This window comes from Procambarus clarkii, chromosome 66, assembly GCF_040958095.1.
Source record: "Procambarus clarkii isolate CNS0578487 chromosome 66, FALCON_Pclarkii_2.0, whole genome shotgun sequence".
NCBI classification, from domain to species: domain Eukaryota; kingdom Metazoa; phylum Arthropoda; class Malacostraca; order Decapoda; family Cambaridae; genus Procambarus; species Procambarus clarkii.
The window spans coordinates 23,902,372-23,920,333 of NC_091215.1; the positions used below are offsets into that span (position 1 = coordinate 23,902,372).

The 17,962-nt window shown below is 36.5% G+C and overlaps 1 protein-coding gene across 4 annotated transcripts; it reads left to right on the forward strand.

Moving 5' to 3' along the window:
• The first annotated feature begins 4,250 nt into the window (after positions 1 to 4,250).
• On the forward strand, positions 4,251 to 14,667 carry LOC123769290 (uncharacterized). 4 transcript variants are annotated; one of them, XM_045760397.2, is made up of 8 exons: positions 4,251 to 4,404; positions 5,285 to 5,433; positions 5,974 to 6,128; positions 7,829 to 7,885; positions 9,069 to 9,207; positions 9,396 to 9,524; positions 12,917 to 13,042; positions 13,509 to 14,667. In XM_045760397.2, exons 2-7 carry the CDS (start codon positions 5,313 to 5,315, stop codon positions 13,021 to 13,023), a joined length of 708 nt encoding a protein of 235 aa, XP_045616353.1. In that variant the 5' UTR covers positions 4,251 to 4,404; positions 5,285 to 5,312; the 3' UTR covers positions 13,024 to 13,042; positions 13,509 to 14,667. The 4 variants fall into 4 exon arrangements, with proteins under 4 accessions (XP_045616353.1, XP_045616352.1, XP_069165963.1 ...); XM_045760396.2 differs by having other exon boundaries at positions 12,917 to 13,038; XM_069309862.1 differs by lacking the exon at positions 9,396 to 9,524 and having other exon boundaries at positions 12,917 to 13,038.
• Positions 14,668 to 17,962: the final 3,295 nt, after the last annotated feature.

Genomic DNA, 17,962 nt, shown 5'->3' on the forward strand with positions numbered 1-17,962 from the left:
ATTATTTACTTTATAAATATTTCAGTATTTATTTAAATATTAAATAGAATATTTACTGAATTAATTATGGTTTAATTCGGGCATTGTTTTTAAGGAAAATATTCGATATCTGCAATGCATATTTGGTTAAAACAAATGTAATAAAGTAATAGAATAGAATCCCCCGCTCCTGTTCCAGGTAAGTCCACTACGGGCTCACCATAGTCCGTGCTACTTGCCACTTTGTGTTCCCAGGCACGGTTGCCAGATCTAAATTGCTGAAAGTAGCGAGCTGACAGTCTAAAAGTAGCGAATTTGTAATAAGAGTAGCCCAATTTTTTTTGTGAATGATATGTGTTTCAAAGTAATATATTTTGATATATAGAGTACACTACACGATGTTAATTGTTTTATTAATATTATTTCTGCACATGCACACACACACACACACATATTTTATATATATATATATATATATATATATATATATATATATATATATATATATATATATATATATATATATATATATATATATATATATATATATATCTTGGTAGCAATCTTTCTTGTAAACATGTGTTGTTAAATATGACCGAAAAAGTAAGATTAATAAATCTAACACGAATTTTTTCAATATTTCTTATGTTTCTTTTTACTGTCGATAGTAATTGAAAAATCAGTTCTCCAAAATTCATTTTTATTTCTAGTCTAACGAGACGTTTGAACGCGTTTCGTAATAACTTATTACATTTTCAAATTTCAATTTCTTCGAACTTTCTTGAATTTCTTGAACTTGAAGTGGACTTTAATGTTTTTTCGGCAGTTTTATTTCCTTAGTTTCCGAGCTGTTTTCTTCACCGTGTATGTTGTAATAAACTATTCCTATATTTACAGTTGTTTTTCCCTGTGAAGATTATTAAACAATGGTGATTATAAGGGCGCGGAAGTTCAGCCTGGCCAGGGCAGCCAGCAGCCCTTGGGCCCGCCCCGGCAGCACTCAGTCTTTAATTTGGCACCTTTGTGAGACCTTGGTATAAGCCTAACATGTATATATACACTGGCTGCCTGTCCCCCTACACAATGATTTATTATTACCTATTATTTTATCATTTAATTTAAATATTAAATAAAATAATTTATTTAATTATTATAGTAAGTACTTAATAATTTAATAATAAGTAGTAAGTACATAAAAATGATTAAGAAGTACAGTTTAGTCATAAGAGATTCCTAGATTGGAATTCACTACCAAATTTCAATATATCCAAGTATTTTTAATGTGAAATGCTGTTATTATATGCATAAATTGTTGTTTTAATAATATTACGCTTAACCACTTGGGCTGGACGGTAGAGCTACGGTCTCGTTTCCTACAGGTCCGCGATCAATCCCCGACCGCCCAAGAGGTTGAGCACCATTCTTTTCCCCCGTTCCATCCCAAATCTGTATCCTGATCCCTTCCCAGTGCTATATAGTCGTAAGGGCTTGGCGCTTTCACTTGATAGTTCCCCCTCCCCCCAGAATAATATTACGAGAGCAGTATTTACGGGTTATTCATGCCCGTGCCACCTCTTGGGTGGCTTAATCTTCATCAATCGAGAGCAATAAATACATCCTATCCAGACTATACGATCCATCTGGTCACCACTTGGTCCGGGAGACATCTCCCGTCACGCAGGGTGCAGTCGCGCCTCCACAGATCTCTTAAGCAGTATCATCTCTTGATATTGGTAATGGCTCAAAAGGGCCACCACTTACAGGCTATTCATGCCCGTGCCACCTCTTGGGTGGCTTAATCTTCATCAATCAATTCAATCTGTTTAAATCACGGAAGACATCTTCCGTCACGCAGGGTGCAGTCGCACCTCCACAGATCTCCAGTATCATCTATTGATACTGGTAATGGCTCAAAAGGGCCACCACTTACGAGCTATTCATGCCCGTGCCACCTTTTGGGTGGCTTCATCTTAACACATTCACAAAGGAGACATCTCCCGTCATGCAGGGTGCATTCGCACCTCCACAGATCTCCAGTAACAGCTCTTGATACTGGTAATGGCTCAAAAGGGCCACCACTTACGGGCTATTCATGCCCGTGCCACCTTTTGGGTGGCTTAATCTTCATCAATCAATCACTTTATACGATGATATCCTGAACAGTTGATAAATAGAAGTAATTGCAGAACTCCAGTTACCTAATCCTTATCACAAACTATATAAAAGCCTATCATAAGCTACGGGATTTGTAGATCAGTATTTAAAAGGGAATTCGGAAGTAATAATGATACAGCTGATGCCATCTGTCGGCAAAAGAGAACACTATTAACTGGCTGGTCAACAGTGACCATAAGATACAGCTTACGCCATCTGTTGACATCAAATTACACTTATAACAAATTACCCCACAAAATACCACTAACGCCATCTCGTTTTTTTCCAACGCACTATAAATAGCCAAACAGCAACCCATAAGGCGGGTTGTTGGGCTCAGGTAGGAGGTTCCTAGCTCCGCCCACAAGTCGTATGGGGGTGCATAATAAATGGCATATCATTGGTAGATATTCTTTGTTGACATTCACACAACAGCCAATCACAGGAAGGGATCAGCTAAAGGCTCCATCCACTTAATAAATAATCTTTATTTAGCACACCATCCTTGCTTATGACATTCTGTTTCAACTTTAATCTATCTAAAAAGTGAAATGTTAATTATTTAAAAGCATTAATATAATGATAATTAAATACTGCCGGATGTAACGAGTGTTACAGAAACATGGGCTGGCTACCTGACTTGTGACGTCATCAGTGGGGGTTGCCTTACACAAATAATATCGGCGATACAATGCCTCCGCCCTCTTATTGGTCTTCATTATTCAGTTAAATGGAAATTTCTGTCTTGTATAAAACATAAATTGTTGTTCTTTTGTACAACAACAAAGTTGTTAAGCAAAAGGACGTATTTCTAATTTTGCATTTTATTCATATAAGCGTTGGCATTCCCCGCAACAGCCAATCACAGGAAGGTATTTGCTGGACGCTCTGCCTTCAACAAACTTGATTCCTAATGAACTCTAACAATGAATTCGTTTAATAAACGAGTATTTAGGGTCAAGCTACAGATGAACATTATAGGATATCGGTGTTTTAGCTTGTAGCTTCGTTAGACAGAATCCCTGGTCTTAATTTTAAAAATAAAGAACTAGAAAGCGTATTTTATTACTAACTTTTCGAGAAATAAATCCCAGTCTCATATTTGCAAACATTTATGCATTGATTTTTTGGTTTAAGTTCTTATCTAATCCTTTTCGCAATCTCAACACCACTGGCTTGTATCTTGAATCTATCTTCGTTACTTAGCCTCAAAACCTTACATTTGTCTTACATATCCTCAACAGTAGATAAAAAGTAATTGCAGAATTCTAGTTACATATAATGCCAGCATGGTATAAAACCTTATTATAAGCCAGCAGACGTATAGATCAGTGTTTAAGGTAATAATAATACATTATTATTAATGTAATAATATTATTCAAATAATAATGATACAGCTGATGCCATCTGTCGGCACAAGAGAACATTATCAACTTTTTTTTTCTTTTTTGCAGGGATAATCCTGCGCGGGCCCTAAGCCTCTGGCTGGCCCACTAAGTGTTGCTTGTTTCTGTTTTACTTGGGCGGAGTATGAGTATTTATGACTCGTATGGTCGCTTCAGTAAGATTTTGCCATATGTGTTTAACAACTTCTGCTCTGTTGAATCTAAGTTGAAATCTGAATGGGTTTGTAACTGATATTGGAGATCTGTGGAGTTTTGTTTAATTAATTGTTTTATTAATATTATTTCTGCACATACACACACACACACACACACACATATATATATATATATATATATATATATATATATATATATATATATATATATATATATATACATATATATACAATACAATACAATTTTATTTAGGTAAGGTACATACATACAATAAATATTTACAAGGATTGTTTAACTTATAGGTATAGCTAGTACATACAATGCCTAAAGCCACTATTACGCAAAGCGTTTCGGGCATGTAATATATAATATAATATAATAATATATAATATATATGTGTGTGTGTATGTGCAGAAATAATATTAATAAAACAATTAACATCGTGTAGTGTACTCTATATATCAAAATATATTACTTTGAAACCCGTATCATTCTCTCCCCCCAAAAAATTGGGTTACTTTTATTACAAATTCGCTACTTTTAGACCGTCAGCTCGCTACTTTCAGCAAATTGGAGCTGGCAACTCTGGCCGGCCGTCAGTGGTCAGTCAGTCATGACGGGGAAGGTGGCCATGACGCGTCCTGACACAACACCAACTCTTACACTGGCCAACCCGGGTGTCAACCTTCCCTCTACACCCGGACGTGAGGTGAGAGTCCTGTCACGCCCCCTATGTAACAGGATGGGTGTAGACTACACCAGATTCCTCCCTGGTGTAGACTACACCAGATTCCACCCCTGTGTAGTCACTCGGGTTAAGTACCGTGAGGTCTGGCCAGTAACTGGATGAGTGAGAGTGCAGACGGCCTCTCCCGTGGGTAGGGTAGGGTGAGGGAGGGTTCTCTGGAAGCTTAAAGCAGGTTTCCTAACGTCAGCAATGATATGGGAGCTCGGTAGAGGTATACTTAGACTTGTAGAGGCGGTAGTACACAGCTGACTATAGACACCATAAGTGTTGAGAGAGTGCTGGCGGTGACCCTGGAGGCATGTGCTGGGCTTAGGAGCTGGAGCCTAGTGTTGTACATTGTTAGCACAGTACTGTGCTAACAATGTACAACTGTAACTGTCGCCTGTAACACACAATTCTGGCTGCCAACCCAACCATGTATAAGAGTGGAAGACATCTGAATTGGTTTCTTACTAGGGCAAAATGTTTGGGCATTTACACCTAGAAATCTTACAATCTAGAAATCCAACACTATGTAACTCATTTTGAATGTATGTACTTTTTACCTGAATAAACATGATCTTATCTTACCTGATGCCTCTGTTAACTTAGCAGTAAATAAGTACCTTGTGGGCTTCATCCAAGGCAATGTCAGGTATAGGCATAGAGGGGGACCTTGATAAACCTAACAGGCTTTCTGACAAATATTTTGAAGATTTTTAATCAGTGTAAAAAGTTACTTATTAATTGTGAATCAATCAGGCAATTTGCAGAAGTTTTCCTGAATTACACTACTGTACCTTTGTTCAAATGTCAATGTCATACACTGTGAACCTTTCATCACGGGTCATTATAATTCTAGGTCCCGTGAGACTTTGTACAAAACCATCATGGCCGGCTCTGAACCACCAAGGAGACTAAGTGATAATGACCCACATGTAGCAAAAATGAATGTTTGGAATGAAGAGAGACCAGATTATAAAATTTTGCTCTATATTCCTAATATTATTGGTAAGTATGCATTATATTTGTTTGATTGTAAAATCACGCTATTATAGTATGTGTTTGTTCTTGTTTCTTGAAAAGGTTTAAAATAATTTTATCAACCTCAAATTGTAGGTTATTAGTAGTTTCTGCCCTCCGATCAAACACTTCACATAGTGAACTTTGCCTTGTCATGTGAAATGGAAGTTAAAGCAGTACTGACACTCCTTCCTGTCTTGCTTAATCAAGTACTTATGACCAGAATGGGATATTCCTGTGGCACTGTTCATATATGATACTGTAGCTCAAAGCCCGATTTAGTGTTGCAGTACAGCATAACCTCTCCTGTGTCAAAGAAGCTTGTAACAATTCTGCTCATTAACTGAACCACAAAAAATGCTAAGATACTGGTATTAAACATTTGCTCACTTATGACACTATAGATAACATTTTTGGGTTAAATTTTCTTCTTTTAATACACTATGCCATTAATGATTGCATTTGTGAACCAAATGTACAGTTAGGTATACAGTATATTATTTAATAATGGACAATGAACATTGGCAGGTTACATACGTTTGTTCTTCCTTCTGATTGCCTTCTGCTACTTGCCAATATCTCCTGCAACGTTTGTTGTCCACTACTCCATCTCTATTGCATTGGATGGTTTTGATGGCTATGCGGCTCGTAAATTACGGCAGTGTTCACTGTTTGGAGCTTGGGTTAGTACAGTAATTAGTATGTTGTTATTTAATACAATTATTTTTGAATCTCATAATTATTTTTATTAATGAGTACTTGCAGAAATTAAATTATAAAAGGAGCTTTTAGTTTTCTTTCAAAAATTAAACATGTTAAGTGTACACAAGGAATGGAAATCTTGCATTGGGATGATGAATATAATGAAAATCCAAGATTTTACATGTAATGCATTAAATATACATAATAAGTACCATATAAACTATACCACTATTGAATAATATTAAAGAAAAAAATAAATGACATTGAAATATATATGTAAAAATAGCTTTTTGATAACTCCTGCCTCACACCTGGCCCAGGGCGACCTCCACGGGGCAATTGCTTCATGAACGCTTATGATTTGTGACACAAAAATTTCCTTGTTCCACAATGGCAAATACAAGTCAAACTTTTTTTTTCTTTAATTATCCCATGATCAGGGAATGCATTTAAAAAATTAAAAGGTAAAAAAAAAATTCTTGCACACAGAGATGTCATGGAAATTTGAGTGCACAGCCCAGGGGTTAAAGAAAATATAGTACAGTAGTTATTCATGAGGTACAAGTCTCTGGTGTGTTCCCATCTCAATCACTGTATCCAAGCCATGGAGACAATTTTCAAGAGGATATACAGAACAGTGATTTTTAGGAAGGGTTTATCCCTGAAATAAGTTAACTTGCATTCCAATGAAGGTTGAGGGCCTCAGGATTAACAACACTATAAACCGGACACGACTGGGCTGATCTCGCAGAGGCCTTTAAAATACTGTACTGTACAAGTACTTAACAAATTGGAAGACATTAATTCAGACAACCTCTTTAAATGGTTACATTGTTACTTGCACAATAGGCGACCGCTTGAAGCTCAATAAGCTGCAATGTAGGACAGAAAACTGAAGAAAAACTGAAATTTTTCATTCATAGGGTAATAAACCTATGGGCTTGCCAACTTAATAAATGCCAAGGCAATACCCGAGTTCAAATTATAACTAAGAACAAAAACCCTCGGAAATAATGGTGGGATCTTTTTAAAAAGCCACCAGTTTCCTATTCTCATCAAAACCACTTGAGATGATACTTGGCTAAAATCAGAATCATTTGTAGTAAGCATAAAATCTATGAAGCATATTTTGTGTTTAATATGTTTGTTACTCCTTGGTTAGCTGAAAATGGAATAAGGAAAATGTATGTATTGGGGTATTGGAATATTACACATTTAAGTATACTGTATATTCAGTATACTGTATACTACAGTACACCTACATTATATTGTAGTACAGTGGTTTATGCCCTCAACTCATAATCGAAGGACCCAGCTTCAGTTTCCCGTGTGGGACAGAAATGGTTCCTTTCATCTGATGTCCATTCACCCAGCAGTCAATAGGTACCTTAGTTAAGCAAATGTTGTGGGGTTGCATGCTCGGAAAGATCAGTAGCTGGCCTAGAAGGGAACCTCAATAAGCATAAGTACAGACTTCCTCTCCCTGGCAACAGGAATTGTTCTCTCTCTTCTCTTGCAAGAAAGGTAAATAATATACTGTAGTGAAAGAAGGTTTTATTGTAGATATTAAATACAAAATATTTCAAGCATATATTTGTTTTGTCACTCTCACTAGGGTGTAATACAGTGGCTTTACAATATATAAACATATCTCTTTACAATGCACACTTTGTCTACACAGTTTGATGTTGTACTTGATAACCTGAGTCGAGGCCTGCTCTGGACTCATATTCATCCTGTAAGTATTGTACTGTACTAATTTAGACCATTTTAGCTGGCTTGGTCACCTATGGGAGGACTCTTTTGAGAAAGATACTGATAGGTTTATCAGAGAAAGTATTTTTGTATGCATCATTATATGGTCTGTCATACATACTGTACTCAGATTTTAAAGTATCCTTTAGTGTTTTGTGTTCTCAACTTTGTGCTCCCCTTTTATTTTGCTATTTTTTTTTTTTTAATTTTCACATTCTTTCCAATTTGTCAGTTTCTCTATACAGTTCATAATAAGATTTATTTATTAGTTTAGTCCCTCCATGTGGAGGCACAGCACAGTAGCTGTGTGGCGGCACCTTTCATGTGCTAACAATCGTTTGTTCTGTAGCATTGTCTTCATTGGCCCCTAGTCTTTTTAACCCTTGTATGTTTTAATAGAGATTCAACATTAGCTGTACAGTATCTCTATTAAGTTTAAGTCGATGGAATACTGCTGGGTTCCCAGCCACTTTGGTGTTTTTAATGACCTCACGGACTCTACTAATCAAGATGCTGTCCATCTGTGTCTATCCTATCTACCAGAAGCAAGTCTCTTAATTGGATTTGTCATGTCATTCATAACATAGTCTGGATCTATTGGAGAGAAAAGTGGTTAGCTGTTATAACAAATTATACACTATACAGTACAGTACTATCAAATGTGACCATCTTCATGGTCTTTCTCCTGTCTCTGAAACGGGAAGTATGGAGACAAATGTCTCTGGCTAGGTTACATATTAACCACAAACAGTTAACCGATGGGCATTTAATGGAACAGAGATCTGCATTTTGCTGTTAGAACTGCATTGTTTTGCTAACAGTTGTACACCTTGTAGAATACTGTATCTTGATTTGATTGAAAATGTACTTTCTCACCGTTCCTTCTAGTAGTATACCTCTTGATTAAAATGTTATGTAAATCACATTTCTTCAATCTCTTATTAAGAACAAAGTGACAAATTCTAATGTCAAAACCAGAATTTTTAGTGTTCAATCAAAATGTTTTCTACATTGTAAATATTTTTCTATAATTCATGTTACATATTTTTAAACTTTAAGAAACCCATCAGAAAGATAGGTTTCGTAAATTTCAGCAGCAAACATGTGAAATATTTAAAATGAAGCTCCTCCAACACAAGATAGTTTAGAATATTTTGCATTTTCAGATGCTGTACATGGTGTCGGCAGTGGAGTGGGCATCATTTGTGTGTAATCATTCTTTGGGTGCCGACTGGCAGCATTCTCTTACCAGGCACAAAGAAAAAAGAATAATTTCATCAATAGTTGCTTGTACATTGGCTAAAAGTAAGAGTAATTGCTAGTCAGAATGTGCAAACATGGTTGCATTGTCATGTGTGTGTGTATATGTATATATATTATAAAATAATAGTGTATTGAAGTTTCATAGTTAATAGATTGTTAAAACTTCAAAATCTAGATTATAGTACAGTATCTTCCTTTTGGATTTAGAGCTTTGGCATTTGCTTTCACAGATTTCCGGAATCCTTTGGGTGTTTGGGCAATTGCAGGCCTTCACGTGTTGCCAGTGTGGATCTTTGGATACCAATATGACTTGTTTGGGTCCCACCTTTGGTTTCTTCCCAAGTTTGTGGAGCCATTTGGTCAGTATCTAACAATTTAAGCAGTTGAAATAAGATAAGATAAATTTACTATTTAAACTTGAAAAGTCTGCATGACATGGGGCTCATGTCATGCAGGCCTTCATTAACTAGACGTGATCTGGAAAAAAAAATGTCTGCATCCTTCCTGGTTGTAAGAGCCTCAGTACTGAGTGAGTGACAAAGGGGATTTCATGCAGCAGGAGCTCACAGCACCACTGTGCAGCTCCGGTCCACAGCACCACTTAATAATGTTGAATATAATAAATATAACTGCGATTATTAAATGATTATTAATATCATAGATAATCCTGACTGTGATGAAGACTGTGTACAAGTTTTGGATATCATTGAACACAATTCTCGTTATGAAGTTCACAGCATGAGGCAGACAGCCACAGTACTAGCCATTTTGTGCATCTGCACATCATGAAATGACCTTGTGCTTCTCTAGAAAATAAACCTATGTTAATTATTCATATTGAGAATTTAATGACCAGAATTTGGATGATAATAGCAGCATTGTACCTAGTTAGAGATGTGGTTATTACATTGGAGGCATTATGCAAAGTCAGGTGGTGTCATGAGCTGACTAGCATGTTGATGCCATGCTGAGTTTGGGCCCACAAGTTCACTTGTTTTATTTGTGATCCCATCTGTTTGAGTACATTACCTTGAAGCTCACTTTCTTCTGTCCATTCTTGTTTCCTCTTCCTCTGGGTGGGTTTCCTGCTGGTGGAGGAAGTTGTCCCATGGGTGTGAAAATTTGTGGGATGGTTAACAGGGCCTCGGAGGCTTTTGGGGTGAGGGGTCAAGGGAAGAAGGGATAGGGACGGTATGGGGTGAGGGGTCAAGGGAAGGGGGGGCAGGAGGGTATGGGGTGAGGGGTCAATGGAAGGGGGGGGGGGCAGGGAGGGTATGGGGTGAGGGGTCAAGGGTAGGGAGGACAGGAAGGGTATGGGTTGAGGGAAGGGAGGGTTGAATGAGCATTTGAATAGGGACAGGGAGAGTTTGGGGTGAAGACGGTTTTTATGGTTTTCAGTCGATCAAACCATGGTTTTCCGTGGTAAACTCTTTTCCTGATCATGAGTTTACCATGATCAGGGAATGCATTTTAACAATATTAGAAAGAGATTTAAAATAGGGAATAATTTTATTTTACACACATCACAAAATGTTGCATTAAATAGCCATGGAGTACAGTGGTTAATGGTACATCACTGAGGGAAATAGTATAGCTAACTTCATAAAAGCTTGAGATTCATGGGAGGAAAGTGGTTTGCACCTAAATGGGTCAACAGAGGTGCTGTGGTGTCTAATATGTCTTCTTTTTGACTACCATACGTATGTCAGAGGCTAGTGTGGCATCAGCATAGTTTTAGGAAGAGATTAAGGACTGAAAGTCGTGGAAAGATGTGCACTAGTTAGTAAAAATTTTTATTTGTTTGGTTCACTTACATTGAATGAATGGATAATAATTTGAGAGTATGTGAGTAAATTTAAGGTAATAAGAATGAAAAAAGGCCAAGGTGATGGACAGGCATAGTGAATGTGTAAGGATGCAGGAGTTTAGTATATACAGCTCATAAGAAATGGCTGGGAAAAAGCCTAGTTAGCAACAATTTGTAAAGATAGGTGTAAATAATTAAAATTTGTATGAAACATTTCATGAGAAGTTCCTAATACCTGTACCTTGCCTTACAAATATTCACATTCCTCCAATGACAATTCAAACTTGAGACTGATGGTAACATGGCCCAAGATGATGTGCCATCCGTGCGCCACCGAATCATGGCTTAGTTTTCTACAACTAAGACTCGTGCTACAACTTTTATTCATAAGCAGGTCATTCTTTATCCACCATTGTTGCTCTTTTGAAGTCCCCTTCTCTATAAAGATTCTGCTAAACTTTTGCAGTTGATCTTTAACTTCATTTGTCTTGATCACCTCATAAATCTTGCCTCCAAGTTGAATGCTCTAAGGCCTTTACCTTACTTAAAATCTTGTCCCATACTTCCTGGGGAGCTGATAGACCACATTCCTCTCTCATGCTGTGTAAATTCAATTACAGCTGTCCTGCTTACTCGTCTGCCTCTCCTCCAACTCTTCGTCGTCTTGGTGCTCTGCACCATACTGGGTTACGCTTCGGCTCTGGCACCTTTCGTTCATTTCATACCACGAGCCTGTACAATATGATGAAACAAGTCCTATCTTTGCAGGATCATCATGATCATTACTGTTTTCGCTATCTTGTGAGATCCATGCAACATTCTCACTCTTGCTTATGCCGTGCTTTGACTGTTACCGCTCATCTGGACCGTCTTGCGTTTCACCCTCTTCCTTTTTCTGTACGGATATCTCATTTGCATGATTCCCTCTTGGTTCATGTTGCCAATATTTCTCTTGTCATTCCATCTTTGCTCCCAAAGAGGGTCGTACTTGCAAAATTTTACAAAACCTTGCCTCGCATGGTAAAGCCATGTACCCCCTCTCACGTTTATAAAATGCTCTTCACACTCGTGCACCATTGCCCTCTTCACAGATGGGTCTAAGTTTGTTGACAGTGTAGTCCAAAAACAGTCCATTGTTTTTCCTGACCAAACCTATATCTTTATGCACTTCTCTAACTGCTTTGCTGATGTCAACGTTCCTGTCATTGTGGTTGACGCCTGCATTGTCCTCATGACCATGAAGTAATTTAATCCTATGCTTCATATGGTAGTTGAAATTCAACATTGGCTATTTATTATCTCTAGCAGATTTAAGACAGTTCTTTTGCTGGGTTCCCAGCCATATTTGTATTATCTTAAATGAACATACAGATACTGCTGCTAAGGAGGCTGTCCACACTTGCCCTATTTCTAAAGAGGGTATTCTTTATTAAGACTTCTACCTAGTTTTTCACTCCTAGATCCAAGGCCGCTGGTCTGAGGTTACAGGTAACATACTGTACACTCAAAAAGTAGAATATTACGTTGGCCTTCCTCCTACTACTGTAATAGATGCTGGGAAATGACTTTGGCTAGGTTATGTATTGGCCATGCACACTTAACTCTTGGCAGTTTAATGGAACACTGCCCTGCTCCTTGCTATCCAAACTGCATTGATCCACTTAGGTATGTATCTCCTAGAGGAATTTTCCAATTTTCAGGACTATCGTATGTCTTGCTTTTCTAATGTCCCCCTAGAAAATCCTCGGGAAATTTGATACCTTTGATATTGCTGGTCTTGTGTGTTTTTGTTCTCATATTGACATCCTCAGTGATATTTAGTGCGTTTTGAATATCAAGCAACACTGATGGTGCTACATAGATTTCCCGGCTTGGTGCCTTCTTTTGATAATTACTTGCATAAACATTTGTTAGTGCCTAAATATAATTAGTCTGTATTTGCAGGAATGGTTATATTAGGGATGGGACGCTTGCTGTGTTTCTTTATTGAAATGTGGAGTATATGGGTTCATATATCTTCTCTGCTGGTGAACACGTCTGCTGCTCTATGAAGTCTACAGGTTAATGTATGTATGTAGAAGTTTCTAAAAAACTTTGAAATTTTTATAGGGGTTTATTAAACAGTAATAATATCTTATCATGGGCATTGTTAAAAATAAAACATTTGAGATTGTCAGTGTTATGAAGGGGGGGGGGGGGGGAATACCGAGCATTGCCCAGGTCTGTCACCAATTTGCCCGTCCATCCATCTTCACCCCATTGTTTACCCTCCTGCAATATTACTTATAACATAATAAGAGCAAGTGTCAGTCTTTATAATATTAAATGACATGAACACAATATAATGGTTTCCCTTTTTTATTTTGAGTTGGCCTTCAGTCTTCTATTGGAGGGGGAGGTTCAGAATATAATTTTTTATGGGAATATGGCCATTGATTAAATAGAAAATTTATTTTTCACAGTATCATTGAATAATGTGTATTTCTGTAAGAAAAAAAAATTCCTTATCAAAATATTTTCATATGTATTCTGGCAGGGCCAAAAACTGTCATGTGGGTGTGAAAGTGAACCAGGCACACTGTTGCCTCTTGAATTTTGGCGACCCCGACCAGCCTGAGTTCGTCTCATTTCCTCGGCCAATATGGGCGAGGCTAAAGCCCAGCATCTCTTCTCCAGAATTATTATTATGGCCTTCAATTTTGGACAGATGGTCTTCAATATATAGTATATAATATAAAAGGTAATAACATAATTCATCCTGAGTCACAAATGTAATTGTAGATAAAAGTATTTATGAATCACAAATGTTATGCTGCTTTAGATAAGTACAGTATATTCACTCATGTTATTGTAAATTTAATTATTGTTAATCATTATTTATATTATACATGTAAGAATTATATTGTACTATTAGTGTTGTGAAGGACCATTTAAAATGAGTATCACACCTAACCCATCCTCATGCTGTATATTGTTAAACAGCAGCTACGTGTAATGTAAATCGGGTATTGTATACAAATGTTAATCTTAAATATTTGTATTCACAACAAAATGCAAGTGTAGTTTATCAGTTAAATCACTAACTGTTGACCTCCCTTTACCTTCTATATAACCTCTTCTCCACCCAATATTTAGTGTGACATGACACTGGATATCTTTCTTGATCACTAGCATCAAATGACCATGTCATTTGACAACCCGTTCTCGCACTTTCGTGTAGTCAATATTGACTTATTATATACGTGCGTATGTGACATACTAAACATACTAGTTTACATTGAAAAGCTTCATAGAAAACACGGACCGTACCTAACCTTTTTAGTTGGTCAAGATAAGCATCTTATTGCCTCGTAATTACAATTATTACTTAACCTATTATAGGTATAGGTTAAGTAATAATTGTAATTATGGAGTAATAAGATGCTTATCTTAACATACTAAGGTGGTTAGGTAAGGTCGGTGTTTTCTATGAAGCTTTTCAAGGTAAACTAGTATGTCACAGATGCACGTATTTAATAAGTCAATATTGACTAAGAAAGTGCGAGAACGGGTTGCATTTGATGCCATTGGAGTATAATTATGTGGTATCAAATGCCACATCATTATAATCCACATCCATTTCATGTGGAGTATAATGCTGTATATAATTAATGTACTGTATATGTGTAGATACAATAAAATTGTATAACATTAAATGTGTTGAACATCCTATGAACACATAAAATTTGGCCTTGTGGCCCAGTGCTAAATAAAAATAGCAGTACTGTATAATAATTATGTACTGCACAATAATTATACAGTGGTACCTCGCATAACGAAATTGAATCCGTTCCATGTTCGTCATGTGAAACGGACGTCATACAAAACGAGTGTCCCCCCATGTAACCAGAGTGATGCACTTTATTTATTTATTTATGCATATACAAGAATGTACATAAGGAATGTGAGGATACAAATATGGTAACTAGTCTTGTAAAGCCACTAGCACGCGCAGCGTTTCGGGCAGGTCCTTAATCTAAGAAAATTTTAAGGAGGTAAATACTTGCAAAATTTATAGACAAAAAAATGATAAGTTACATGAAATGAAAAAAAGAAGACGAGAGAAAATTGTAGGTACAGTATATTAAAGCACATAGGTAGCTAAGATTGATTGCAATGACAGCTTGAATGGTAGTTGACAAAAATTGGTAAGCACAATACAGCAGAAACAATATAAGATTGATTGCAATGACAGCTTGAATGGTAGTTGACAAAAATTGGTAGTCACAATACAGCATATGGCTAGCACATAAAAGAAGACAGCAATGAACACAATGATAAGGTTGTTTGATATTACATAAAAATTAGGAGATTGGGTAACACTAGGTACAGAGCAAATTTAAAGCTCAGTGTAGGAAACTAAGAAGATGAAGTTAGGTACTTTTTGGTTTTGCTTTTAAATAAGGCAAAAGTTTTACAGTTTTTCAATTCACTAGGGAGTGAGTTCCATAGACTAGGTCCCTTAATTTGCATAGAGTGTTTACACAGATTAAGTTTGACCCTGGGGATATCAAAGATATTTATTTCTGGCGTGGTGATGTTCCGAACCTTAATGGAATCTGACCCATATATCAATCAGGTCAACCCATGTGTTGCGTTTCCAAAAGGGTCGCCCATGTTAGAATCGGTGAACGCCCTAGTAATATTGTTGAAAACATCTTAATAACTTATTAAACCAAAGGTCTTTTTATGTCAGAAGAACGGCAGAAACTGGATCTATATATGAAAACTCTTTCGGGACAAAATTTAAAGTAAAACTAAAGATATTTGTAGTTGTATAAAAGTTGCATTTTTCATCGGTCGTAGAGCCGGAAATCCGCAATATTCATCTCAGAACAATGCTTATTTCACGCAGAATCGTTAATAAACGTAAGATTTTTATACGTCTCAAGAAAGATAGAAACATAATCTTCATTTTAAATGCCTTACCATGGGCATATTTGTATTTAAAGCGAAGATACGTGTATTTTTCTAATCGGCGAGCTCCGATCCCGCACAGATCGAGCAACGGAGTAACTCTCTCTCAGAACAATGCTTATTTGACGTAAATTCGTTAATAAACGCATATGTTTTTATATGTGTTGAGAAAGATAGAAATATAAGCTTCATTTTAAATACTTTACCATAGATATATATAAAGTTCTAATGAAGATACATGTGTTTTAATAATCGCCGAGCTCCGACCCCGCACAGACTGATCGACAGCAACTCTCTCAGAACAATGCTTATTTCACGTAAATTCATTAATAAACACACATGTTTTATATGTCTCAAGAAAGATAGAAATATAAGCTTCATTTTAAATACTTTAACATAGACATATATAAAGCTCAAGTGAAGATACATACGTTTTTATAGTGGCATTCAGTAGCTTGTCGGTCATGGAATGCAGAAGCCTACGCACTTGCCAATATAGTGTGTAATTAACAAAGATACGCTTATAAAGCCTAAAATATTATATGCCTTCAGAAAGATAGAGATATGCTCGTTATTGTGAGTGCACCAAAGGAAATATATCTTGTTGGAGGACAAAGATATATCAATTCTAAAATAAGTTTCGACTCTCGCTCGGGCGAGAGATAGCGCGACTCTCGCCCCATCTATTGGAGATTCTGTTCACCTAATGACCCAAAGCTACTCAAAGCCTCCTAGCATTACTTAAATAATGAAGAAATATGGTATATTTATTCACTATAATGTTGGTGCTTAATGCAGAACACGAGAAAACATATATTTACTATAAAATAATATACTTCCATTATGAAATAAGTAAATATGTGGCCTCATAGGAAGTCAACGGTCCAGGTGTCAATGTTATGGAGCGACTTATCCAAGATATATTGTTGTCTGGAAAGTGTTTGCTGGCATATCAACCTTCTGTACACAGTGATCCAGTCGTCGCACTTCTCTCCTTAAATGATCGCAAATTTAGTTTATTATATTAACAAGTAGAATACGTATTTCTAATAATATCTAACATAACTAGCCAGAAAATATTTAAGACTTATTGAAAAATACATGTCTGGAAGTTAAATCGACTTCATAGAACAATAGTGTTGGTCTATACTAATCGTTATTCGTTAGTATGCGTTCGCTACTTAAAACATTTATTGTACTGATGTAAAATCTCCCATGTCTCTTCGCACATGGAACACCGAACCTTACACACTCTCTGATATATTGTTTAATTAATAGAGATTCACTAATAAAGCTTATAATTGTATATGTTATCAAAAAGGCATAGATAAAGTCGTTCTTACGTTTTAGTCACAGAGATTAGATATTAGTAAAGTTCATTTTATTCAGGAAAGTACATAAATAGTCGATTTACAAACATAATATTGGATTTATAGATAGAGCTAGTACATACAATACCTAAAGTCACTAGTACGCATAGCGTTTCGGGCATATTATTGAGAGAGGAAAGATATTTATATTTAAACAATTTTTTTTTTTTACCGACGCTCTCCCTATTGATGAGAACTACAACCTAATGAAGATAAATTTTAATTTTATGTAGATACTGTAATAAACGAAAGTTTTTAATGTCATCAGAGAAGCAGAAATATAGGCAAATTTTAAATCTCTTGTCATAAATATAACTGAAGTGAAAGCAAAGATATATGCATTTTGATAGTTACAAAGACAGCTCTTTAACACGGGTGGAACACGAACAAGGGGAACAATTAGTACCCAAATGAGCCACAGAGATATTAGAAAGAATTTTTTCAGTGTCAGAGTAGTTAACAAATGGAATGTATTAAGCAGTGATGTGGTGGAGGCTGACTCCATACACAATTTCAAATGTAGATGTGATAGAGATCAATAGGCTCAGGAACCTGTACACCTGTTGATTGACGGTTGAGAGTCGGGACCAAAGAACCAAAGCTCAACCCCTGCAAGCACAAATTAGGTGAGTACAACTAGGTGAATACAGCTGAGGGGCGGGAC